Source organism: Prinia subflava, chromosome 2 (assembly GCF_021018805.1).
Source record: "Prinia subflava isolate CZ2003 ecotype Zambia chromosome 2, Cam_Psub_1.2, whole genome shotgun sequence".
Classification (NCBI taxonomy): Eukaryota; Metazoa; Chordata; class Aves; order Passeriformes; family Cisticolidae; genus Prinia; species Prinia subflava.
This window is the reverse complement of record NC_086248.1, coordinates 17,004,031-17,031,347: the sequence shown is the minus strand read 5'-3', so window position 1 is coordinate 17,031,347 and position 27,317 is coordinate 17,004,031. Positions and strand designations below refer to the sequence as shown.

At 40.9% G+C, this 27,317-nt stretch overlaps 1 protein-coding gene across 1 annotated transcript; it reads left to right on the top strand.

Moving 5' to 3' along the window:
• Window positions 1-3,183: 3,183 nt before the first annotated feature.
• Window positions 3,184-4,756, top strand: SOX11 (SRY-box transcription factor 11). Its single transcript, XM_063389175.1, has one exon. The coding sequence runs from the start codon at window positions 3,328-3,330 to the stop codon at window positions 4,537-4,539; it is 1,212 nt and encodes a 403-aa protein (XP_063245245.1). The 5' UTR covers window positions 3,184-3,327; the 3' UTR covers window positions 4,540-4,756.
• Window positions 4,757-27,317: the final 22,561 nt, after the last annotated feature.

Here is a 27,317-nt window from a genome sequence, read left to right as displayed (position 1 = left end):
CAGATTTCTAAAATCCTCGAGATTTTTTTGTTTTATAGTGTGGCTATTATTGGTCAGTCTGTTTTCCACTTCATTATCTTCCTAGCACTCCCCTTAAAATACAGCAAAAAACAACCAAAACATAACATGAACAAGCATGAGAAAACAGTAATGCTCTGTGTATTTAAAAGATCACTTTTGAGGAAAAATCGAAATGCGGCCAAGACACTCAGAAAATGGGATATAACACAAAAATAGAAAAATGAGATTTTATGAAAATTATGTGATGCCCACAGTATTAATACACATCTTCACAGCACACACACGGAGTGGAGAAATCCCAGACATCTGGTGTAATGACAGTGGATTCAAATTACAGCAAAGCTTTATTAAAAATGATCTCTCTTGATCTTAATGTGTTCAATGTCAGATTCTGTCACCCTGGTGTATAGAGTCCCAGTCTTATCAATATTTATTATATTGCTTCCATTGCAATTTAGTGAAAATTTTCTAAAAAAATTTGTGGCTTTTGTAAAATGATTTGAGAAAAAAAAAAAAGCCAAAAAAAAAAAAAAAAAAAAAAAACAAAAAAAAAACCAAAAAAAACCAAAACCCACAGTACTTTGTGAAAATTCATTGATTTTATTCACTTCACAGGAAACAAAGATTCAATTTTCATTTCATAAGCTTGAATTTTATGCAACTATATGACATAATGAAATCTCCCATAAATGCCAGCTACAAGTTAAAACATTTAGACACTTTTCATTTTGCAAAATCACACCATTACTTCTATCTGGACTCAAAATGCATGTAAAAACTGCAGAATCTCTTACTAGGTATCTGAATACTTAGTATTCCAGAAGAATACTAAGAAATAGGGTTAGATGAGACTTTGGTATTCTGCTGTCATCCTAGTAAAGGTCCCAGCAGCATCGAAGCTGCCTTTCCCCAAGGCACTCAGGCACTTCCACACTCCTGAGACTCCTGTCCACATCATCATTACAAGACACATACTCCCAATTTTTACAAGATCCTGGTGACACAGAAGGCTCTAGAGTGTGCCCAGTCTGAGTGAATCCTCAGCCGGCTGGAGCAGGAAGCGCCAAGCTCAGAGTCCTCTCGGCAGGAATGCCCTGTCCTGCCAGCAGCCCTCCCCGGAGAGCCCACAGCTGACCACAGCTGCGACAGGAACTCAGGCACTCCCTCCCAGAGCTACTGCACCCTCTTCTCATGTGGTTTCTCTAAATTTTAACCTTTTATGACAGGTTGAGAAACCTGCCAGTCAAATTTTCCATTTTATCTCTCGTTTCTTAAAGGGTAGAGATTACTATTATGGAGCTTGATTGTACCACGAAGCGCAGTCAGAGGAGGGGAGAGAGGTGGCAACAAGCCTCAGAGCAGAAATCGCGGCCGGGGGCAGTCATGGAGAGGCAGAACACTACTATTCAAACCCCGTCTTTACAATGAAGTAACTCGAACGTTCTTCAGCTATGCCCTTTTCCTTGCCTCTGCTCTGTACACCCAGCTGGGGTTGGGCAAGGAAAGTGATGTAACACTGTATGTGCCTCAAATGTTCCCTCAAGCCCCACCTGACTCCTGATGTGCAGCTGAGACCAGGTAGTCCTAACCTACTCATACAGCTAAAAGAGGTGTGTGATGTTTGTGGGTTTTTTTGTATTTGTTCCTGTAACAGCACTGGCCACTCTGCAGCCCTATGATATCAGAGTCACATCACCCAAACACAGTAATTTTGCTGCAGTCTGAGGAAAATGAACCACTGGGATAATTAGAGGATGATGTACCAGAGAACCTACTGCCCCATTATCGCCAGTTCATAGGATGTGCTCTGGCAGAGGAGAGGCTGTGCTCATTCCTCTCACTGCCATTATGTCCGTATACAGCCAGCAACCATCACAAAACTTATTAAACTTTTCCTGATAACTGTGAACGGTAGCTGGAAAAGCACAAAGGAACACATAAAACAGTATGCAAACTCATTTCCAGCATACATTTTTCCAATTAAAATGACTACAGGTGCATAGCACACTGTCACGTTTGGATTTCAGACATTCTGCGATAAAATCAAACATGGGTTATCCTGATAGGTGGATCCGCTACAGCGTCCTGAATAACTTGATGCTTCCGAGAAAACAAACAAACACACAGACAAACAAACAGAAAACCAGAACTGTTTGATGCTTTCTGTCTATTTCCACGCTGCACTTTGGGGAAGGCGCCTTTATCCTCTGCCTACACCACGCGGTGCGTGCCTCCAGGTGGGTGCGGCGATTCTCACGTCCCTCCAGCGGACAGCCCGGGCCACCCCGAGGGACAGGGGGACCTCCCTCGCCCCGGACACCGCCGACCAGCAGGCCGGGGCCGCCGAGGCACCGTCCGCATCCGCAGGGAACCGGGAGCGCACGGGGCTCTACCCTGCGCTCCCCCAGCCCCGTTCTCCACGGACCGGATACCGACACAAGCCCTGGGAGGACAGGGAACCGAAGCGCCTGGAGCGCTCCTCCGGGGGTCCAGCCCGTGTGCGGAGCGGGGCCCGCCGTGCCCGCCGCGATCCGCCCGCACCCCGCGGCGGGGCGGGGCCGGGCCCGGCGGTGCCCGCGGGGGCTGAGGCCGCGCCGCTGCGGCGGCCGCGGAGCGCCAGCGCCCCCTGCCGCCCGCGCCCGGCCACGCGGGGTCCCGCGGCCTCTGGAGAGAGCGAGACTCGGGGGAGCCACCGCCGCCCCGCCGGCCCGGCCCGGCCCGGCCCGGCCCCGCCCCGCTCCGCTCCGCACCGCTCCGCGCCCGGCGGCGGGGCCGGCAGCAAAGCCCCCACGGCGGCACTGCCGACCCCCGGGCCGGGCCGGGCCGGGCCGGGCCCGCCGAGAGCCGCGGAGCGCCGGCAGCGCCCCCGCCCGCGGCCGCCCCGCGCGGGGGTGTGTCAGCGCGCGCGGGTGGGCGTGGCGGCGGGCGGCGCCGCGCCGCCCCATTGGCCGGCGGCGGCAGTGATGTCACCCATATGAGGCGCTGATAACGCGCGCGGCGCGGAGCCGGGAGTTTCGCAGAACGGGCAGCGCGCGCAGGGCGGGCGGCGGCGCGAGGCCGGGCACGGGCACAGCGCGCGCCCAGCGCACCAGCCCAGCCGCGCCCGACCCGGCCCGGGCCGGCCCCACCGCCGGCGCTGCGAGCGGCGCCTCGGCCACAGCGCCCGCCCGGCCCGCCCGCTCCGCCTCGGCGCTCCGAGCGGCTCGGCGCGGCTCGCAGCAGGGGCAAGGTGCGGCGGTGGGAGGGGGCGGCGGCGGAGCGGCTTTGTTGGCTCGGAGGGGAGCGGCGCCTCGGCGAGAGCCCACCATGGTGCAGCAGGCGGAGAGTACGGAGGCGGAGAGCAACCTGCCCCGGGAAGCGATGGACACCGAAGAGGGCGAGTTCATGGCTTGCAGCCCCGTCGCTTTAGACGAGAGCGACCCGGACTGGTGCAAAACGGCGTCGGGGCACATAAAGAGACCGATGAACGCGTTCATGGTGTGGTCCAAGATCGAGCGGAGAAAAATCATGGAGCAGTCCCCGGACATGCACAACGCGGAGATCTCCAAGCGCTTGGGCAAGCGGTGGAAAATGCTGAAGGACAGCGAGAAGATCCCTTTTATCCGGGAGGCGGAGAGGCTGCGGCTCAAGCACATGGCCGATTACCCCGACTACAAGTACCGTCCCAGGAAAAAGCCCAAAATGGACCCGTCGGCCAAGCCCAACGCCAGCCAAAGTCCCGAGAAAAACGCGCCCGCCGGCAGCGGTGGCAGCAAGAGCGCCAAGAGCTCCAGCAAGAAGTGCAGCAAGCTGAAAGCCTCCTCCGGCTCCTCGCCTCCCAAGCCCGGAGCCAAAACCGCCCACCACGGGGACTACGCGGGAGACGAGTACGTCTTCGGCACCCTAAAAGTGAGCAGCAAGACGGTCAAGTGCGTCTTCATGGACGAGGAGGAGGATGAGGAGGAGGACGAGGACGAGCTGCAGCTGCGGATCAAGCAGGAGGCGGAGGAGGAGGACGAGGACGAGGAGCCGGGGCCGCAGCAGCTGCGGCGGTACAACGTGGCCAAAGTGCCGGCCAGCCCCACCTTGAGCTCCTCGGCGGAGTCCACCGAGGGGGCCAGCCTGTACGAGGAGGTGCGGGGCGGCGCCGCGGCGGCGGGCGGCGGCAGCAGACTCTACTACAGCTTCAAGAACATCACCAAGCAGGGCCCGCCGCCGCCGCAGCAGCCGCCCGGCCTCTCCCCGGCCTCCTCCCGGTCCATCTCCACCTCGTCGGCCGGCAGCGAGGAGGCGGACGACCTGCTCTTCGACCTCAGCCTCAACTTCTCCCAGCACGGCCACGCCGCCGCCGAGCTGGGGGCGGGCGCCGCCGCCGGCAACCTCTCCCTGTCGCTGGTGGACAAGGACCTGGACTCCTTCAGCGAGGGCAGCCTCGGCTCCCACTTCGAATTCCCCGACTACTGTACCCCGGAGCTGAGCGAGATGATCGCGGGCGACTGGCTGGAAGCGAACTTCTCCGACCTGGTGTTCACGTACTGAGCGGGGGCGGCGGCCAGGGCGGGCGGCGAGAGCGGCGGAGCTGGAGCGGCGCGACGCCGGCGGTGATGATTATGATGATGATCATGATAATGATTAAAAAAATAATCTTGTTTTCTTAAAAAAAAAAAAATCTCGAAGTTAGTTCCGAGCCCGGGAGTTGTGGTTTTATTTTTTTTTTAATTTTATTTTTGTGTTTTTTAATTTTTATTACGTTTGGTGATCACAACAGCAACAGCAAAGGCAAATGGGACTGGGGGAAAAATGATACAGAAGGCGCTGTTTGAAGCTTGTCGGTCTCTGATTGAAGTCTGGAAGATGGTCTGCAAAGAAGTCTTTTGGCAGCACAACTGTTACTCAAGGGGGTTTGTGGATTTTTATTTTTTTTTCCCGTGAGAGATCTTAACGAACTGTTACGATTTTTTTTAATTTGTTTGTATGTTTCCGAAAGGGACCATTGCAACTTTTTTTAGAGGGAGAAAACTGATGTCTTCTATGCATCCGATTCTTAACAAAGCTGCAGGGAGCTTGAAAAAATGCAGACTGTACAAACGCTTACAAATAACTGAACTGACTTAAGATCAGAGTTTACTTTTCAGATCAAATTGTTTATGGTTTTACAAATGTGATTTCTACTTGCCAACTTTTTTTTTTTTTGTAACTTGTTCCCTTATACCTCCTTGATTGAATACCAGACAGCCTAGACCTCAGTACAAAAAGGTATTGAAACATTTTTGATACATAACAGACCTCAGTCTTTTTTAAAAATTAATATATTTTCAGGCGTATTTTTGTACAGTGAAAAGGGAACATTCTTGCTGTGTTTTTTCAGTAAGACTTTTCAGGCACTTCTTCCCTTTTATTTTCTTTGTTTTTCTCTGTTTTTAGCATGCAAGTTTGTTGGTACGTTACGTCCTGGTTTTAAAAGGATTAAAATTTTAAAAAATAATCCTTGCATCTAAAGGCCTTGTGGTTTAAAAAGAAAGAAACAAACACTTTTTTTGTACAGCTATAGTTCAGATTTGTTCAATATTTGTAGGTAAAGATTTATTGAAAATGGTGATATAGACCTCAGAGCTGTTATCTTAGTTTAAAAGATTGTATATGTACTGTACTATAGTAGGATTTTATGTATCTCATACGCTGTGATATGTGGATGGGGCCCCAGATGGAAGGTATGAAACTGGATTCTCGATTTTAGCAAAAAAAAAAAAAAAAAAGAAAGAAAAAAGGCACATAGTTTAAAAGTTTCTCATGTTGTGCAATATAATCTAAAGTACAGACCATCTGCATATTTTGTAGCAAATGATGGCAAAAGCAGACTTGTGCACTGTCAACATCATAGCCTGTTTTTTTTTTTTTTTTTTTTTTTTTTTTTAATGCTGAAAGTCTGTATCTTTACAATTTTAATAAATCAGCTGGAACTGATAGAAACTCGTATCGCAATTAGTGTCTGTAGCAGTAACGCTGGAGATGCCGTGTTGTCACCCTCGCCGCGGAGCAGCGGTAGCTGTAGGCTGTTGTGCATGATCGGAGCTCGGGGGGAGGAGATCAGGACTGCTTCTTTTCCTTTTTCCCTCCTCTGGTGCTTTTTTCCCACCGGCTGCGCTCCGCGGGCGGGGTTGCTGCGGCCGCTCCGGGCAGCGGAGGCTGGCTCGCCCCGGCTGTTGCGGGCCCTGCCGCCTTTCCCCGCTCCCGGGGCGGCCCCGGCCCCCGGCCGCGCTCGGGGCGGGGGCTCCGGGCGGGGCCGGGAAGGACACTCGCCCCCTGCGTGCTCCCGGTCTCCTGCCCGCCGGGCTTTTCCTCCCCCTCTCCCGCTGCTGATGGATAGCCAGGGCCAGACTGGAGGTGGGGATGCTGAGGGTAGCGGTGCTGCATCTCCTCCGCCCCGCGCAGCGCTCGGCCCGCCGGGGTGGCCCCGGCCTCTCCGGAGAGCCGCCCGGCGCTCCGGGCAGGCAGGCAGGGCAAGGGGGGATACGAGCTTCTGCTGTAGGTAGGCAGACTTTGTCAGTGTGCTTTTTCTTTTTCTTTTCTTTTTTTTAAAACTTTTATTTCTTTTTTTGGACTTTAGAAGCCATCGGATTTCAGTTGCGTGCTCTGAAATAGCTGCTGATGGCAATAAACAGACTCACGAGGTGGAAGTTTGTTTCTCAACAAGTTTACTTTTTTATCTGATAGGCATTGGTAAATTATTACTACTTTTTTTTTTTTTTTTTTCTCCGCTAATTAATGATCCAGCTGTTTACAGGGACAATTCACTGTGCTGGTATTTTGGTGGCAACCACTGCTACAGGCTTTCAGACTTGCTGAAATGAAAATCCTGCATACGCATTTGTAAGGCATAATAAAACATAACATTAAAACCTGCATGCATGTTATGTTTAATCAAAGACAACTCTTAGGCATTTAAGTGGTGAGATATCTTACTTTAGGTTAGTTAAACTGGTAGTAAAATGATTAATATAATCTGATCTCTTTCTAATAATAATAATAATAAAACACTCATGATTCTAAATAAAAGTTGTTTGGCCTAAATCTTTGCTATCAGAAAAGAGATATAGCATATCTGGGAACTCAAATTTATGTCTTGCATTGTGATAATTCTTTATGAGAAACTGTGTTTTAAAACAAACTTAATTACGATATACAAGATATCCTTGGCAATGGATAGTCCTCAATAAAACAGAGTTTCTTGAATTTTCAGTTTTTGGTCTCAAATGATTAGTGTGTTCTCCATGTAATAACTTAGAAATCAGATTGAAAACAAATGACATTTATCTCTTCTAAGGCAAAAGACTGAAAGAAAATAGATACACTGAAGTGCTCTAGCCTAGCCATTCACTATCCTGCTATCAAAAATCCCGGTTTGGGCTAGGGTGATGGAGTAAGTTGATCAGGTTCTAAGTCTTAAAACTGAGCCAAAATTCTCTTAGTAATTCTTCAAGCTATCATGAGAGTAGGGTGACTTGTTCTTTCTGTCCCTTTCTTCTGATATGCATCCTTGTTTATTAAAGTGATAATAGGCAGTGTCATTAAACATTTGTGCTTTACAGATGTTCAATGAGTTATGAATGATTATGGTCAAATACAGGCTGCATTTAGTTTGCATTGTAATAAGGTCTGTGTCTCAGCCTATAAAAGTTTTAACTTGCATATATTTTTGAAAGCTGTTTTTAAAATTACCATTTAAAATATTACTCAAGGATAGCTGATTTAAATGATCCACTTAAAGATCAGTCAGGCATATTTTAAAAGAGCAACAGGTCTACTTTAGTCAAAGAATATAATACCCACTCAGAAGTATATCTTTTCTTTCTTCTAAATGGGAATTATGCTGTACTATATCAGAGGAATATTTTGAGTGAAGGTATATGGTGCAGGGAAACAATTTTTTTGGCCAAACACTTAAATTACTTTTAGTTTAGAGTTTATTATTGCATATTGTTCAAGGAAAAATTAGGTAGTGTTCTGTTTAAGCCACTGCATAGTTAGGGCTGAAGTCTGATGCTGTTGAATGCCTAAGCTCCTACTGATCTCAGTGAGAGTAAAAAACAATCTTCTACTCACGAAAAATAGCATCTGCTAAGCTGCTCTTTCTTATTTTGTCATTAATAATATGCATACCTTCTGTTTCTCCTTCCTTTTTTGTTTTTATGTGCATAGGAATCTTTGTTGACATGCTAGAGCAGTCCTGTTGCAGGCCTGGTATCTCCTGTGGCCTTTTTCCCCACATTCCTTGCATTTGTCTCTGTACAATACTATTCTATTCTACCTGTAATAGGACTCAGTGATAGGAGGGAGAAAAATGAGCTTTTCTATGTTGAAAGACAATTTCTTTACTAACACTGAGGATGTCAACTCAATGTAAAACCTAATCAAACATACTGATTCTCTTTATCTTTAAAGTGAACATTTTTGCAACCTTTTTTCCCCTTTTGATGTTTTTACTCTGTTTTTTCCCTTCCTTTTAAAAGAACCACAATTAAGAAATAATTTTCTTTCTTTAGGTGCAGTCTTTACCAAATGTGGTAGAAAGGCTCATTCCAAGCCTCCTGTAAGTGCTACATGCTTTTTAGGCATTCACTGACATTCAGATGGAACTTCAAGTCTATTGAATGTGATTTGCATGCGTGCAGTATGATCCTTCACTCCTGCCTTTTCCAGGAAAGTGCAACTCTGTTGTTACGCCAGGGGGAAACTGGTGTGGGGTCAAAGTCAGGGCCATAGAAGTTTTAGGTGTTTGATAATCAAAACAGTTCATGAATTCCGTTTTACATCTTCATAATTGTTGCCTAGTAAGGCCTTAAACCTGCTCTGGTTAAAAAAATAAAATTAAAAAATTCTCATTGAGCTCAATGGGAGTTTTTGCCTCAAGGGCTGCTGGCAGGATAGGTGTCTTAGCTCCTCCTAACCTTCACTTGTAAGAAAGGCCAGGAAAAAATAAAGAACAAAAACTTAATACAATGAGTTGCCTTACATTTCCCCTACTATACAGTTGTATTTCTTTGATTAATTTCCTTTCCCCTCATTCACATCCAAGGCTGTGATTGTTTTCATTTTTAATTTTTTTGCACACTACCTATACCAATTAACTGCCTAATTAGTTTTATCTTCTCTACATGGATGCAGTGAATTTGTAAGAGAATTTCACAAGCAAGTAGTTTTTTAGTGAGTTTAAAGTAAATAGAGTTTTAAAGACCTATTTTTATATTCAATATAAAGCACAAATGTGCAGAAAATGTAGAATGACTTACAAAAAGGGAAGCAAAAGTTCGTAATGTTTCATGTATAAAAGTAATACCTTCTTTGGGGTGAGATTCTCTTAGAAAACCCAATACTTATGCCAGTGCAAAGATAGGAATATTTTAAAAACTCTTAGAAAAAATGTGATTGACAGCAATTTAAAAGGAATGACTTCTGTAGATACAAGGAAACCCCTAAAGCAATATGGATAAGAAGGGGTGAATGGTTTTCAATGATGAACAACAACCTGGAAGTGTGAGAATGGAGGTTTCAATCCTTATTAATTAATCAAATTTCTTCTTTTGTGGTTAGTTAGATCTGGATTTTCTGTGAAGTGCAATCTTGCAGGATGAAAAAGTGCAAGGGTGCCAAAATTCTAAGACTTGTGAAAGTTCAGAAGTAGGTTTGATTTAGAATTATTGACTAAGGCTTTAGATTTTGGTAATTCACACTTCCAGTAAAATCAAGACATTGATTTACTGCTTGAAGAAATTTGATCAAATAATAATGATTAATCCGGGAACTCCCATTGTCACAATTTGTTTTTGTTTCCATCGTCCTGCTTATCTCCAAAACCAACTTGCCTCAACTCCTGGCAAAGCCAGGGAGAAGAGTTATATGCCATTGTTAGTTCATTTACAATTTGTATCTGGTTTTGCTCTTGTACATATGTTGGCGTTTTGGAGTCTTTACATAAATGCTGTGATACTTTTTTTCTTATTCCTTTTTATTTTTTGGTGGGCTGTTTTAAAATGGAGGCCTGTTTTCCAATGTGGGACTTTTGATGGTTACAACATTTCAATGATGTTGCATGATGGCCACAGGTGGGGGAAATTGAATGTTTTAGAGCAGTTTTTCAAGCATGACACTTTTAAAATATGTAATTTCAAAGACTTTTCAAGGCCACATGAAATTAGTTTTCATAGCCACTCCAGGTCTTGGGGGGAAAAGCTGAAAAGTACTTTTGTTTAGAAGTCTGAGTGATGGTGGGGGGGAAACCTTTTCTTGAGGTTTTTGCATGCCAGTGCACGGCCTATTGCTGTGAGAGAGGGAAGATGGTAAGGCTGCTTGAGGCAATGCACTGGAGGACAAAGTGTTTTCTAGCACTAGAAAAAGAAAATGCATGGCAAAGTTTTGTCTTCTAGTAGACTATATAGCATGCAGAGTTTAGTATGTGTCAAAACAGTGTATGACATTGCTGTATCAAAGTTGTAAAATTAAGCATTATTTATTGAAAACTATGTATTTTTTTTGTAAAAACCTGATCACCTAGAGGATTAATATCAGTGACTTGTGCTAGTGCTACAAACTTAACCAGCTTCTTTACTACAGTACTTGATATGCAGTGTTAATGCTCAGGGTTGAAACCAGTCCACTCCAATGTCTTTTTTTTGCAAGAGTTTTTAAATAAAGGAACAACATAATGCAATTGTTCAAAAGACTCTAATAAAAATGTGTGATCAATCTTCCTATGTGGTTTTATGTGGATTTTTCTTTTTCTGGTGTTGCATTTGGTAAATGCAATTCAGCTATTACAGTGAATCCACTCCTCGTTCTGTGGGCACCTAAAGCTGAAAGTTAATGGGAATGTTATATCTTTCAAAAAAAAAAACCCTCGACAGGTAGTTATGGTCCACGTAGTGTGTACTAAGTGCTGTTCTGGGCATGCCTGAGAGACACTGAAACAGAATAAGTCAATTAGCTTCCTTATTTTCTGGTTAAGACTCTGGATAAAACAATAAAATATTTTATGACAGACATTTTTAAACTTTGCTTTAAAGTTGACCATGAAAGAATGAAATAAAATGGATCACATGCCAGCAAACCCCATTTCTCTCTGTATCTTTTTCTACAAACAATTTACCATCTAAATGTATTTTGGCATAGAAAAAATCATTCTGTATTAAGATTCTAGTTATGAAAATGTTTTTATGAGAAACCTGTAATCAATTCTTGAAACTATAAAAAGGTGTTTTTAATGTGTTTATGTGGTGAAAGTTTGTTGTATATTAAATATTGTTTTATAGAAATGATGGAATTATATTGTTACAAATTCAAAATTTGTAATTAATACAAACCATCTATTGCAGAAATTAACCTTCTAGAGCTCCTGCCAGTAGACATATTCCCATATCCCAGGAAATATACAAGACACGTCTCTCAATTGTCTTTAATGTCTGTACTTCTGCAAGCTTACACAGGGTTGAAGGTATCAACTGCTAATACCTTCCTTTCTGCTGGGATGGGGGGGATGGGTGTTGGTTACCCTTAATACCCAGGAAATAATAGAAAAATTCTAATCAACTTCAGCTGTAGCTGATAGAAACCTTTAGACCTGGGCAGAGTCAACTCAATAAATAAAGAAGTTCCAGAGAATTTTGTATGACTCTTAAGCACAGCTTTTCCCATTTTGCCCGTTTCTTCCCTATCCCAACAGCTGAATAGCTCATTTCTTCAAAAAGCAATTCTTGGATAACAAGTGATTTCTGTTTGACTTATCAGCCCTATTGAGAACACTGAAGGAAATCTATATCATTTCAGGAGTCTGTTGTAGTAGTATATTTTTGTGTGAATGGAGATGTGTAACTGATGTGAAATAAGGGTTTGAATGTGACATGTCATAGTAAACATAGGAAGTTTAAGCTGATCTGTAAATCAATGAAATAAAATCTTTATATACAGCCACCATACCACTATCCTTTCTGTACATAACAAGTTTCAAAAAGCATTTTTAAGGTATTTTAGAAGATATTGAAACAATGGTCTGAGAGTATTCGATGATACTTTGGTCTTTTGTCCAGGGGTTGGGAGGTGGAGGTTGGTTGTTTTAAAGCCTATAGAGTTTTTTAATTCAAGTTCTGTCACAGTTAACCAAAGACAAACTAGAAATCTTCTAGAACAGACTAAGGTCACCTCCATGCTGTCTCAAATGTGTCTAACTGAAGTCTTCTCTTTGGTTCCCCCTGAGTGAGAAGAGTTATTACTGCTTTGGAAAGTCAAGCTTCAGTTCTATATCAGGTCTTAATGCCAGAGGGAATTTCTGCGTGACACACTGAGAATGTCCCATATCTAGTGTTTGAAAGTGTTTTTGGATTGCTAACCCAAAAGTTACCACATCTTAAAACTATCACTGTAGAGGTACTGCAGCCTGGGTGTTGGCTCAGTTTTTCATGGAAGAAATCATAGAAGCACATTTGGGGAAAAAATACTTGGCATTTCAGTTTGTATACTATATTCTCAAGTCTGAATGTTAGATCTAACCCTAGAAGAAATGTGTGAAAACTGTAGATAACATAGACCCACACAGATACCTACACACATTTGCATAATTGCAGACTTAATACAGGCACATACATATGTATTTCGATTTTCATTAAAATTACTTGCTGGCTGGACCACTCCAAATGACTAAAATGTAGTGTCCATTAAAATCTGTAACTTTAAGTCCTGAGAATTTCATGACATTTTCATCTGTTGGACTTAAAGTGTTGTCCCTGGAGTTTTGTAAGTTTTAAGACAATCTTTTTATAGTCTATTAACATTTTGATAGAATAGTAAAAATTCCCTCAAGATCCCCCCACCCAAATATAGGGCAAAACCAAACCAGAAAGAAATCACACAAAACCAAACAAGCAAACCACCCTTAACAAATATCTCCAGCTCTAGAATTAATTCCCACAACAGCCAGAATAAAAAGATCTTGGCCCTTTCCCTTAAAGTCTCACATTTATTGGCATTACTCTGATTTTTGCATATCTATGATAGATCAGACTGTACAAATTCAATTAAAAGATCATGACCATCTTCAAGCAAAATCAACTCACATATATACTTTAAAATACAGGTCATACTTTCTCAAAATATAGTGTTAACAAATACTGAAGTGTACACAGAGAATGAAGGAGGACTCATCTGCACAAGAGAACAGGATAGTCCAAGAAAGGCACAGTGAAAAAGAAAATCTAGATCTCAGTTATAATTTTCCTGCTGAGTTTGATACCAATGTGGCATTCTGGCATTTCACATGTACAACTAGGTGGGTTTTTTCCTTTCTCTAAGACACCAAATATGCATAAATAAATATGCAAAAATTAGTCTTGAGATTTGCTTTCTCAAGTCAATACTATAAGAACTTCGATTTTGTGTCTGTAAAGTAGCTTACACTTGAGCCTAGCCTTTACTTGATGAGACTTCCTTTGTCTGCATAATCTTATTGTAATAATATTCCCTAAATCTCTTTAAAGCCTGCCTTTCATTCACCTAATTTCATTCACCTTGTTCTTTGAATTTTAGTGCTCGTACTCTTCAGGAGTCAGAAGCAAACTGCTCCTCTGACAGTAGCACTCTTTTTAACGAGTAGAAAAAGGGTAGCAAAACAATGAGGAATGCCTACCTGTTTTTGCCCTTAGGAACTTCGACTACTATCTCTTTTTTTTGGGCTATGGGCTGCCATAACTTGAAAACAGCTTTGTTTTCCTCATCTATTTGTGGTCATTCATCAATTGTGGGTTATCAAAGTCAATACTGTTGCAAAATTGAATTCAACTAGATTTCTGAAAACCACCTACTTAAACTGCTAAAACTATCCATCCTCATTTTGCCAGCAGTTGATGTGAATTGTTCCACAAACAGAATGGTTGTTAATGTCTGTAAAAGGGAAAATAGCAGCAAAAATACCATCATCACCTCCCCCAGATAACTGCCTTTTTGAAATATGAATCCTGTGTATCTGTGATGACCTGAGACTTTTCCAGTCCCAAAGAAAAGCTTTTTGTGAGTAGACATTTTTGTATATTTCCACTATATTAGTCAGTCAGATATAAAATATCAAGTTTTCACAAATGTATTTTGCATTTGGAAAACAAGCAAATATATACAAAGTCACATACAAATGGAAAATATTTACAATAATGCTTAAGATATTTGAGCAACTGTGGCAGTAGTTTTTCAAAAATATTTTTCTTTGCTTTCCTCATATCAATCTCTTGCACACAAGTTCTCCCACTAGCATTTTCCTGAGCATGTATTTTTTTTTTTTCATAAATGAACAGATATAAATATTTATAGGAATCACAGTCTTTCATGCACAAATGCAATTGAGCAAACATTACTAAAGTTGCTGTATCAGTCATGCAAAGTTAAGGAACAATGTGGGAAAACCTGCAACTTTACTCAAATCCTTTTAAGTACATATACTACCATGAGAGTAAGTGTCCAAGTAGTACTGTACTGATAAGTTAGACACCTGGTATCAATTTGCCATCCATGGTAGATTTCTGAATCCATCCGTGGCAGATTTTTCTCCCCCTTTGTGCTGGGTGAGGAGCTGCCTGCAGCCTCACTGAAAAATAAGGTGTTTGGTGTTCCCAGCATCCAGCTCAGGATTTCACATTGGATATCTCTGTCCACTCAAGGACTCAAAGAGTTAACAGTTTTATTCTGATGACAGATCACAAACAATTTCCATTGATATGTTATCCTGCAGGTAGAGCATGTGCTCAGGAAATAAAAAGCACCAGGAATAGATAGAAAGCACATCTAAACAGAAAAATTAAAGCAGAGTCAGCACATAGTCCAGGCACTGGAACTCAGCTGTCTGTATTGTTGAATTGCTAGAAGACAAAATCCCTGACATGGTTTTGGCTGGTGAATGCTAGCACTCTTCCAAAAAATCACTGGAACAATTTGGAAATTAACATGGGCCAAAGATCATTCCCAATAGGCAGTTTGGATTCAGACACTCTGTTTTGGAAAGAGAGTTTAATAGCATAGATGTGGGCAGATCATGCCAGCTGGCTTCCGAGCCAGGGAACAGACCTTGGTTAAATTTACTACAGCTACAGGTTACAAACCCTGTTTCTGCAGGATTTTGATCATAAATCCCCTACAATTTTGGAGAATACCTAAACCTCAATCTATGGAATAGTCCCAGAGAGAAGCTGTCACCACTATGTATGACTGGAATGCAAAAATCATGAGATTAAAGATAAGGCAAGAAGGAATTTGCCTTAAAACCTCTTCTGCTCTATTACTGACATGTACTACTTCTCATTATATACAGTGTCAGTTCTACAGCTGTGGCATTCCTGTTTACATGGGTGCTCATTATTAACAGGGGAGCAAAGAATGAGACTATGGATGCAAATTCTTTAAAACTCAGGAATTTCTTAGAGAATTTCAGATAGGATGAGTACACCAGCTCATAAAAATGGTAACAATTTACACTGTAGTGCCTTCACTCCCAAGAATCCAAAATCACTTTACAAATATTGTTGGCCAATTTTGTTCCTCCCTTGTAGTCAAAACACCTACTGAAATCAATTGTAAAATCACTTCTATTGAATCTCCTCCAACTGCAGAGCTGAGTGAGAATTTTATATGTTGAACAGATATAGAGCTGGAGCCTTGAAATTGCTTTTTAAATTATACATAAGAATCATATAGTTTATGTTCTTCTAGCATGCTCACAGTTAGTTTAGACAATATTTTCATCAACTGCACTCTTAGGAAAAGAAATCAATCCATCTGGACTAGATAAGAGAGAATCATTAAGTATTTTCTATTCGCAAATATTAACATAAATTAGTAAAATTGATTTAGTATCCTGAGAAAGGAATGCTCCCTTGGTCAGTACATCAGTGTTACAGTCTACCCTCAGCGATCACTGAATTATAAAAAGTCTTGTCTTCAAACATGAAAGTGTTTGCAGTTTTTCTCTTTTTTAAATAGTTAAGAATAAGGGATGAAACCAAAGATAGAAAAGCATAAATTATGATAGAAATTTCAGACTCATTTGAGTTGTTTTACTGGTATTGAATCAAAATGGTGCATCTGCACTGCAACAGATTTAATGCTTTTTTTTTTTTTTAATGTTCAGTGGTTTCTTAATCTAAAAATGTTCCACTGGTGTTAATGGTGGTTTTGAAGGAACAAATACCATTTGAATTTGAACTTAAACACAGGCAGGAAAAACAGTGTAGAGTAGGTTTGCATTGGAAACAACAGGAAGAAAACTACCAAAATTAAGACAAAGGCAAGACAAGACAGCTGCCATCAGCTGCCCACTGAGCTCCGTATTTTCTGGTTTTTAGCACCATTATGAGAGGGCTGCCTCAACAGGATAGTTTCCAGTGTGTCCTGCAAACTGAGAAGCTGCTTCTGCTGCTTGATCCATCGAGATCTGTCCTAGTTAAACAATTTCTGAGAAATGTCTGTGCCCAGAGCACTAGGCAGCAAGATGTACCATGGCTGCTCGTGTGACCCCCAGCTTCATATGGGGCACATGGCAACTCCCACCTCCACCAGTTTCTCATGGGGAGAGACTTAACTCCAAGGGGAAGACAAAAAGGAAACAGTAAAACTTGGATTTACAAATGATGAGGGTAGGGACACGCAATCCCACATCTGTGCTAATCCCACATCCGTGCTGGCTTTCACAAACAACTCCTCTCCATACTGAATGGAGGTGCTTGCAGGGCTGGATCTCCACACTGCACTTGTGGAAAATGAGATCCTGAGCTAAGGAATGTTTCTACTGCCTCACACCAGCCTTTTCATAATTTACTATTTCAAGAGACAATTCAGTTATGAAAATTTATTGCAATTAAAAGTGACTTTTTTTCTAATGTATCTTTGTACAGCTCTGTTTGATTCCCCCAATCATTTAATCACAAAGAAAGTTAGAACAGCAGCAGATTTCATCCATTGTAGCCTAAAGTATCCAATGAATGTGAAAATGCCTTTCTCCAGTCATGCTCAGAAAGTCACTTTGTATGAAACTGGAGACAATATGTATTGAAAAATGACCTGATATTGAACAAAGATTCCCACTAGTGTGGGATTAGTAGCCTTAACCATTAGCAAGTTTCACAAAATGCTAATAAAATATTTATTTGGCTATTACTTTTCTTGACCTATTAGTTCAGTTCATTAATGGATTCAGCCTTTCCAGACAGAACCTTATACATTTATCTGAAGCTTAGCTAGCTATTTTCCTCAGTGACTATACATGATTTTTTTGGCCAGATATATTTTTAGTCTATAAAATGTGAAGTGTGTCTATACATATATATGCACACATATATATAAGATGAATATATATATGAATATATAAGAAATAAAACTTGAATCAATTTTAACTCAAGTATTTTCAGGTACAGATGATTTAAAAGAGATATTCACTACTCGATCCAACAGCCACTGGTTTAGAATATTGCATTAAGAGTCAGAAAATTCTTACTGTGTATTTTATATTAGGATAGACTACTCAAATCATACTCATTAAATAATTCCAGGATTTTTTCCCTCTATCTAAAATCCTCCTCAAAGAACCTTTTAATGCATCTTGATTCTGAGAGTCTCCTTGCCATACAAATCACTCTCATTCATATTAATGTCCTTTTTGCATGTAAAAGAACTGGGATGTTGGAGGCGATATATATCAAAAAGGCTTTTCGAGAAAAGATTCCCAGAATTCAGAATTTTGGTCTTTTGTGTGATACATAAAGCAAGTACTCGAAATACCACGTATAAATACATTATTATAAAAGTTATTTTCAATTTAATTTATATGGCTTGTGGTTTAAAGCAGGCACTTAGCTCTATCTATATAAGATGCCTTGAATATTACAGTTGCAGAAAAAAAGAAGTTTGATTCCATCATAAGTTTTGACAAGCTTTTAAACAGAGGGAGTATCTGGTAGAATAGAAATGTTTTCTTCAAGGGAAGCCACAGCTTTTTACTAAAGGGTAGCCATGAAATCCCAGCTCATAAAAGTTGTCCAGGACTGGAAATTTCATTGCCTCCTGAGAGTGACTTATATTATGCTCAGCTGGGAGGTTGATGGGGGATGGATTTCCCAGTGCAGTGTAGAGAAATAGGTTGCCTCCAAAATACAGAAAGTTATTCTAATCAGTTTTTTGTCATCCTCCTTTCCAGTAACTTTTTGATGTGATTCAAAGATTTATATATTTCATATATGTAACAAATACAAACAAATCTAAATCAAATAAACTTAAAAATAACCTCTTACTGAGAGAATATCAATATTTGAGAACTTTTTTTTTTTTTTTTTTTTCATTTGAGGAAATAGCAGGTTGAGGGTTTTTTTCAGTTTGATTGATTTTGTTTGTTTGTTTGTTTATTGTTTAGGGGTGGTTGCTGCACTTGTTTCTCTTCACTAACATTTTGCTACTATTTCACTCAATCAGCATTTCACCTTGGCTTCACTAATCTCTCCAAAGCTAAGTGTTAGCCATCAGACATGTTAAGTACTATGGGAATTCTTTACAAACAACGCTTAAGTGAATGACACAGGCAGAACAGTTTACCTGCTATCTGAAATGTCAGTAACAGAGAAAATGAACTTGAACAGACATCTGTAATTTTTTTTCTTCTCTTTCTATAAATGTGTATTTTTAAATAGGTGCTTCAGTGATATTTGAAACTAATGTGTATAGAAAGTAAATATACCAAGAGGAAGGAGAAATAGTAAAATGTTGAATCATGTTGCTGCCTTTTTCCCTGGGGTGCAGCATGTGTAATACATGAGAAAGATGACATCACCCACAAGAAGGGGCTGGATTCACAGACATGTTATAAATAAACCATTCAACAAAATGGAGGAAAAATGAAGGACCAGAAAAAGACACAGTCAGAGTCATATTCTTAAACATGCATTATTGACCCAATAATCTGAATCAATAATCATCTCCTATGGTCTTTCCAGTTTCATAGGTAAATGCAATAAGCATTGTCATCTGAAAAACAAGCACACACCCTGTGCCCCCATTTGTATTTGTTTCTTTATGTTTACAGCTAATGTGTATAGAATGAATTAAAATAAATCCAACTCTACACAGTCAATTTCTTGTCATTTTTATACCACCATCCATGACTACGGTTTTGGGTTTGTTTTCAAGAGCAAGAGAGAAACACTCCTCAGTCCCAGCAGCTGTGGGATGAGGAGGCTGTAAGGACTCAGTGCACAGAGGCTGTGTGTGGCTGGGCTCCAGCAGTCTGTCAGGGAGACAAGGCCACCACTCCCAAGCCCCCAGGCCATAGAGTGAGCCCCAGGGAACCTTCCTGCTGAGTGAAAACTCTCCTGATGCAAGTCTCACAAATTATTTTGGGATTTAGGTTCCTGGATCTCTTGGACTTTCCAGTTTCAGGTTTTATTCAGAGTATCTACACACACCCAGATTCCCATTGAGGAGGTAAGGTGCTTTTGGTGTCAGGAAGCTCATCACTGCTTAGCAGTGCAAGTGATTAAAGTCCTGTGCTGGGACAGGAGGTTCCCCCAGCACTGGTGGGGCTGGCTGCACAACCCACCCAGCTGTGGCTAAATGAGCACCATGGAGAGCAGATGTTTTGGTTTTCTGGTGCTTCGGAAAGGTTACAGGAGACGGGCCCTGCATCAGTTGCATCACCGTGTTCAGCACAAAGTTACACAATTTGTATCTTTTCTTCCCAGCAAATTTGCTTTTCTATGGGAGATCTGTCTCTGGCACCCTTCTGAGGCTGCAGCTCTTGGGCCTTTGGAGACCTGCCTAGGGCTTGGGCAGATCCATCTCTCTGCTGCTGGAGTTGGCCCAGGGGCACTCAGCACAAGATTCATGGAGGCAGACAAAGCAAAAATACTCTCAGCAATATTTACTGTCCCACAGTTATTTGTATAAATCATGGCAGCATCAAAGAAATGTGTCTTCCTCTTGGGGCAGAGGGTGATGGGATTCCTGTTTAAATTTAGTGCCTGGGGAAATGAGTTTGCAGCAGGGACCTCTGAGAATGCTCTGTCTCCTTCACAAATGAGCTTCACTGCTATTTACAGCCTCCAACCAAGTGCCAGACACTGCAACCTGGTAAATGTACAGATAAATATGGATATGCATTTTTCTGAACTGGGACCTTGTAGAATGCTTTTGGGTTGATCCACGGATCTTAGTCATAAGGGAGAATGCATTTATTAAGAAAATACATTAATAATAAATGGAAATTATATCTTATTTTGTATTGTACCAAATTACACAATTGTCTTTGCATAGCTTCAAATCTGAGTTTTAGTTTTTCTTTGTCCTATGTTTTTGCCCCAAAGTTTCCCCATTCTATAAGACATGCACTAAAAACTGTGACCTCTATTCCTTATTTTTTACATTTTCATTTTAGCACTTTTGTAAATTTAAAAACCTTTTTAGCTCTGGAAAGGTGTAAAGCAACAGAAAACTGAAACTCTGTAATTCTGTCTTTCTGTTACATTTTAAATATCTTTTCAATTTTTTTGAAAAGTTATAAGCTGACAAAGTTACAGAGTTTCATTTTTCTTCTTTGGGCTCTACTTCTTCCAAAGTTGTAGAAGTTTTGAAAAGTTACAAAGTATCAGTAACCAAACTCAAAAAGTGAGAAAACGTCCCAAATGGCTTTCAGTTGCTCATTTTCCCGAAGGGAGGGGCAGGGTGGAATCGAGGAAAAAAAAAAAAAAAAAAAAAAAAAAAAAAAAAAAAAAAAAAAAAAAAAAAAAAAGTCGTTAAAGTACATGCACAAATAGAAACAGTACAAAAGCTTTATTTTAAAAACAAATAGTTCTTTTCATTGTGAAATGTTTAAATTAAAGTATTTGTCAAACTTTAACTGATCTATGTTGTGCTGGGCAATGCTCATAGGAAACACAGATCTCTCTGGCAAAGAAATGGTATCCTTTGGGTTTTAAAGATACCAGTATCTTTATCAATTGTCTGGGCAAGGGAACTGAGTTCATTCAAGTTCATCCTCAGTCAGTTCTAGATGACACCACACTGGGCAGAAGCACAGATCTGCCAGAGGCCAGGAAGGCTCTGCAGGGGGATCTGGACAGGCTGGATCGATGGGCTGAGGCTGAGATGTCAAGTTCCACAAATCCTGCCCTTGGCTCACAACAAGCCCTTGCAAGGACAGGCTGGGGCAGGGTGGCTGGAAAGCTGCCCTGTGCAAAAGACCAGGGGGTGGTGGTGACAGCAGCTGAACACGAGCCAGCTGTGCCCAGGTGGCCACAAAGTCCAGTGGCATCCTGGCCTGGATCAGCAATGGTGTGGCCAGCAAGAGCAGGGCAGGGATTGTCCCTGTACTCAGCACTGGTGAGGTGTGCTGCGTCCTCCAGTGCTGTGTCCAGCTCTGGGCCCCTCACTGCAAGAAAGGCCTTGAGTTAGTCCAGAGATGGGCATCAGAGCCGGTGAAGAACCTGGAGCATGGGTCATGTGAGGTGACTCAGGAAGCCGGAATTGTTTAGTGTGGAGCAAAGGAGGCTCAGGAGAGACCTGAAGAGGTTGTAGTCAAGCAGGGGTCAGCCTATCCAGGTAAAAAGTGATAGGACAAGAGGAATGGCCTCAAGTTGTGCCATGGGAGATTTAGGTTGCGTATTAGGAAAAATTTCTTGGTCAAAAGCATTGCCAAGCACTGGAACAGGCTGCCCAGGGAAGTGGTGGAGTCACCATCCCTGGAAGTATTAAAAAGACAGTGGGTATGGCACTTAGGGATATGGTTTAGTGGTTGACTTGGCAGTTCTGGGTAATTGTTAGACTCAGTGATTTTAGAGCTATTTTCTTACTTAAAAAATTCTATGGTTCTATTATTTGATTATATTATTTGATTCTTCTCATCCAGCCTTTTCCAGGTGCTCTTAATTTCACTTAAAATGTGCCAGTTTTTCTTTCCTTCTTAATCATAGCTAGAGCTAAGCAGAAGGATGTATATGTGGCAGACTCACATGTAAATTTAAGAGTAGTAAAAAGAAACACGAACTCAACATATAAGAGGACTGGGAAGTGAACTATTATATTATAAAAGAAAAAAATCAAGTGAATAATATCATTTATTTAAAGACAAGATGAATTGCATGTGTAACAACAAAGCAAGGCTGCAAGAGTTAGCATGAGAGGAACAAAGACATGGGCCAGGATTGTAGCAAAGCCCTGCACAAGGACTGAAGAAAGAGAAAAGAGATTCTTAGAGTTTTTGGTTCTTCTCCAACCTTTTCCAAGTGCTCCTGATTCCACTTAAAAAGTACTAGTCTTTTTAAAAGCATGGCTAGAACAATTAACAGAAGGTTTAGTGATTCTAAAACAACATTCTTGAACAGTCAGGAATTAGGATATTTGGAGAAAGAGTCTGATAGCCAGAGAAGATGAAAGATAAGGAGTTTGTGTTCTTGCCTTGTGGTCTTTCTAGAGAAATCATGGTTATATGAACTCGTGTAAGGCTGTGATATGCTGTGTGGGGACAGGAGCTCAATTTCCCCAAAGGCAAAGGATCCTTCCTATAGATGATCCCTCTTATTTTTCAAAGAAAATTAAAACATCAAAGGTTTTGGTAGATTTCAGAGCTCGTGTGAATCACAAGGATAGAAAAATAAAAGAGAATGCATGTTGCCACTTGCTTGGGCAGGACATGAAGAGCCACGATACAGGCAAAAAAATTAACATAGTTAACAGAGCCTGTTCCCCAAGGGATATAATGAAAAGTGATGTAAATGCCCTGCAGATTTTTTTCTGTGTACCTAGAAATGACTAGGATGAGGCACACCAAGACTTAATGTCCTTCCTGTGTGTCACACATATATTTATCCTGTTGTCCTTCTCTGAATTGAGTAGAGCAGACACCAAATAGGTTGCTCCTAAATAATCAGTGCCCTGTCCTTCAGTGGAAAGGAAATGTCTGAGGAAAAGGGTTAGAAAGGAATAGATGAAGGCACGTGAGAAGTGGAGGAAGATTGATGTGATCCTCATGCTCTTTCTATTCTCCAAGTAAACAGATACCAGGAGTGAGCTGGACCAGACTCAGCTGTCTGAACTCGGGCTGGGGTTTGATGGGGAACAGGGAACCATCAGAAGCACTCCCTGCTCATGGCAGTGCTCCTTTGAGTTCTGGAAGGCATGGTAGGCATAGGTTACATCAATGATTGCTAAAACTGTTTTTTTTTTCCCTTGACCCACCCCCTCTCTATTGCCTGCTGCATATCTGTGGGGCTCCTGAACCCACCAACCTCAATTACTCACAGCTGTGACCTAGAGTTTGGGAATCTCTGACTTGGGCAGACATAAACATTTTTCTTGTATCATACTCAAGAAACAGGGCTTATCTGTGTATTCTGGGATAAATAATTTAGCTAGGATAAAATTGAGTTCTTTTCTGTGATGGTTTGTACTGTACACGTCTTCCTCATATAAACAGTTCCCACTGCATTAATAAAAACTGTGGAAAAACTGGGATAAAATGAATATTGGCATGGTGATGATTAATTGTAAATAATACAGAAAAATATAATGTAGAGGGAAAAGACACTGGAAAAGTTGCTTTACAAGGAAAGAGGGAAAGAATTCTACATGTTTTTAGATTGACCAAATGAGACTTAAAATGGGTGTGGTAACATCATAATTATTTGCAAACCAGAAATACCATGACTGAAAGGAATGGCTTATTTTGGCACCAGGATTATAAGTAAGCATGACAGGATGAAACTTAACACCAGACCTGTCAGCCTAGTAGATGAAGGGAGCTCTACAACCACTTCTATTAAAAGCTGGATTTGACAAAGGACTATTCTAGGAGAGCATTCTCTACTGGCATAAAACCTGCCCAAATACACCTCTCTTTGCTTTAATTTCAACAGTTCAAGTTGAAAACCTGCTAGCATATTTGTGCAATGGTATGTGTGTTAACACAGTGCTATCAAGTGGTATGAATAAAATTGAGAGTCTGCTTAAGAATTTTATATGTCTACTTTTATTCTGAGCTGTAGCAAACTAAAGAGCAGTAACGAATCCGTCAAGCTTATCAGAAAGACAGAGAAACATTTGCTGCCAATTTTTTTAGAGCAGGGGAAGAGGTGGTGGAGGTCAGCAGGATTGCTAGTAGAATACCCTGTGGTTTCCAGTGATCTCACAGTAACATGTAAGTAGTATTTAAAACCTAAATGGAGTACTGGTGGATGTGAGTGGGAATGTAGAGTTCATTCTGCACTCCAGCTTCCTTAATTCTTCACAGTGTGAGCTGATGAAACCACACTATTGCTGTCAAAGGCCAGGTTAACTTTTAATAGCCTGTAAAACTTTAAACTTACTTTCAGAAAGTCTTAAAACATTCTTATAGCTTTGATTAAAATTCAGTGGAACTATTAGGCTTAACCACTACCTTTCATTTAAGATAACTTTGAAAAGTCATTAACCTCTGTTAAAGGAGAAGGAAGCTGAGGTAATAGAAATCTCAAACAACAAAACATAAACACGAAACACTGTTCAATCTGGAGACAAATGTGAGGTGGCTCAGGGATCATCTTTACCTGAACAGATGTGTTTGGATTTTGAAAAGCAAAGAGAGGAGCCCAGACAGAGGAAGGGAACAGAGTTGGCACAGCTGGAAGGGAAACTGCTCTGTGGCTCTAGTGCCATGCTGGCAGTGCCAGGATGTAGGATAAGGGGTTTTAAGTAGAAAGCTATCTAAAAACCATGATGACTGTAAATGGTGAAATTTGTGTTCAGATTTGTCATGCTTCTGGAAACAGATTATGTACAGCTTTTAAACTGTTGTTTTCCTCTTAATTTATTTCTCTTTCTACATAAAACCAACTTCAAGATATGAATTTTTGTCTAATGAATAAACTCAAAAATAGTGATGAAAATGGTATAATCCTTCCTTCCTTTTGATCATTTTGTCCTTCTGTCTTAGCTGAGCATTAATCTATTCAGAATTTGATATACTGTACCTGAATAAAAATTAATTAAAATAATTTAAGCAAATATCAATAAACCACATGTAAGACCATAACTATGCTTTAGACCTCAGATTAACTAACTTGGTGCCAGTAATTGTGCTTACTTTTTTTCCTAGACCACAAAACTGCTGGTAAAAAACTCCTGACACAAGTGAATGACAGAGGCAAATTTTAAATATCAAATTTCAGATTTTCTCATTCATTTTCATAAAAGGAATCTTATATACAATTTTCTTCATAAAGGAATAATTTCCCTAGACATAAGAGCAAAACACCTTTTTCTAGGTGTTGAGTGTTCCACAGAGCAGAGCCAAAATGAGAGGTTCCTGTTCATATGGCTTTTAAATCTTTCACTCAAGACTTCCCAGGAAAACAAGTCCTGAGTGTGTAATATTTCCAGGACCTGTTCACATGACAGTTGAAAATCTCCTCTGGGAATCCAAGTAATGAAGAAAGTACCACTGTGGATCTGTTTGCAACTGTTAAAAAATTGACCTGGCTGCTGCTTACTGTAAGTCACCTGAAGATTACCAACTTCACTACAATATTGCCATAGATAATTTTAGTATTCATAAAAAAACCTCATTAATTCTTTTGATTTGTCACTGAAAGAGATCCCGTTCCAGCAGAGGGACTATGCGCATACACCAGAGTCATTTTGAGCCTCTCACCTTGCAGTATTGACCATGTGAAAACAATTTTATTATTTCAGAAGCACACAACACTGCTTTCAAAGCTATAAAAAGAAAACTTAAAAAATGTAATTCCAATATACAGGACATAATTCCTTATATATCTCAATTATGAGTTCATGTGGCATCATTTTCACTCTTCACCATGCCACCACCTCACACAATTGAAGTCTAAATCAAGTCCAGCATGAAACTTGATGTCGTCTACTAACTCTGCTGCAAGAACTTATGTTCTTCTCTCATTGTCTTCCAGTAATGCAGTGTTCAGCATACTTTCTGGGTGGCTTTAAATTCCAATAATGTAGTTTTGTCTTGTAGATGCATTGCACATGAGAGCAGTTAGGCTCAGGGAGGTCTCAGTCCTTACCAATGCTAATTCCACCATTCAGTCCAGCTTCCATATTCATTGTTGTTTGTTGTTGCCAAAAAGGGATCAAACATTTGATTCCATGATAATGCAGTGGATACAATAGTCACAGTTCTCTTCACATCTGATGTTGCTGACAGGAGAGATGGCAGTGTGTGATGGCCTTTCATACCAAGGCTCAGGGTGACCTCCTGGCTCCAGTGAGGATGATACTGAAACTCTCAGTGGTTTTGAAGGTACCACTATTTATTTTATCCTTATTCTATAAACCTGAGTTTAAATGAGCTCTTTTTCTAGGGGTCATCTCATCTTCACCTTCAAAGGATGAAAGGGTTGTCCCTATGGGTAGCATTCATCTCACTTTATCCATTTAAAAGTTAGAGGTCCATCAAAGTGCATCATTCAGGTTGCTTCACCTGAGAAATGGTACCTAAAGCAGAGTCTGAATTGTCCTCCAGAGAGTGATAATGAACTCTGAGGTGACACAAGTGGATATCCAGATATTACATCATTAAAGAAGGTGAAATTATTCCCATCTATATCATGATTAACTCATAATTAATATTAAAACCAAGAAAAATATAGTGAGTAATAAGATCTGTATTGTGAGATATCAAACAAAGGCTGATAAATAACTAACACTACAGTAATCAAAGAAAGAGAAGCTATTTGAACTTACCTTCTCAATTTAAACTCACTGATTAACCTAATCAGATAGAATTTTAATACAACTGTACCATTTATTCTGTAGAAATCTTATCATTACTCCATGCTTCTGTTTGTTGAAGACTGTCTCTGACACACACCTTGCCATTCATTGCATGATAAGACAGCTGTCAATTATGCTTAAATGTCTTATTGCTGTTGGCATGTGTTTAAATAATACACACAGTGTATTTCTAAAACAAACTAATGGCTCAGCTGAACTAAAACAAGCTCGCAATGCAACCCTTGGAAAGTTGACAGGCTCTCTTAAGTGTGTTGGACATGATATGTTACTGTAACGAGATTTTAAGTTTGTGCATTTTCTAAACACACTATCACACATGGTGGTTGAAAATCTGGTAACATCCATGTGTGGTAGGTACAGCAAATAAATGCTTTGGTCATCAATAAACTTTTGGTAGTTTCCATTTAAAAAGGAAGTGTTCCTTTGGCATTTCTACCTTTCACTTATCTATGAACGATTAGCACAAGATCTCAAGTTAGACTTCCTTGACCTCTAAATAATTATTCTGG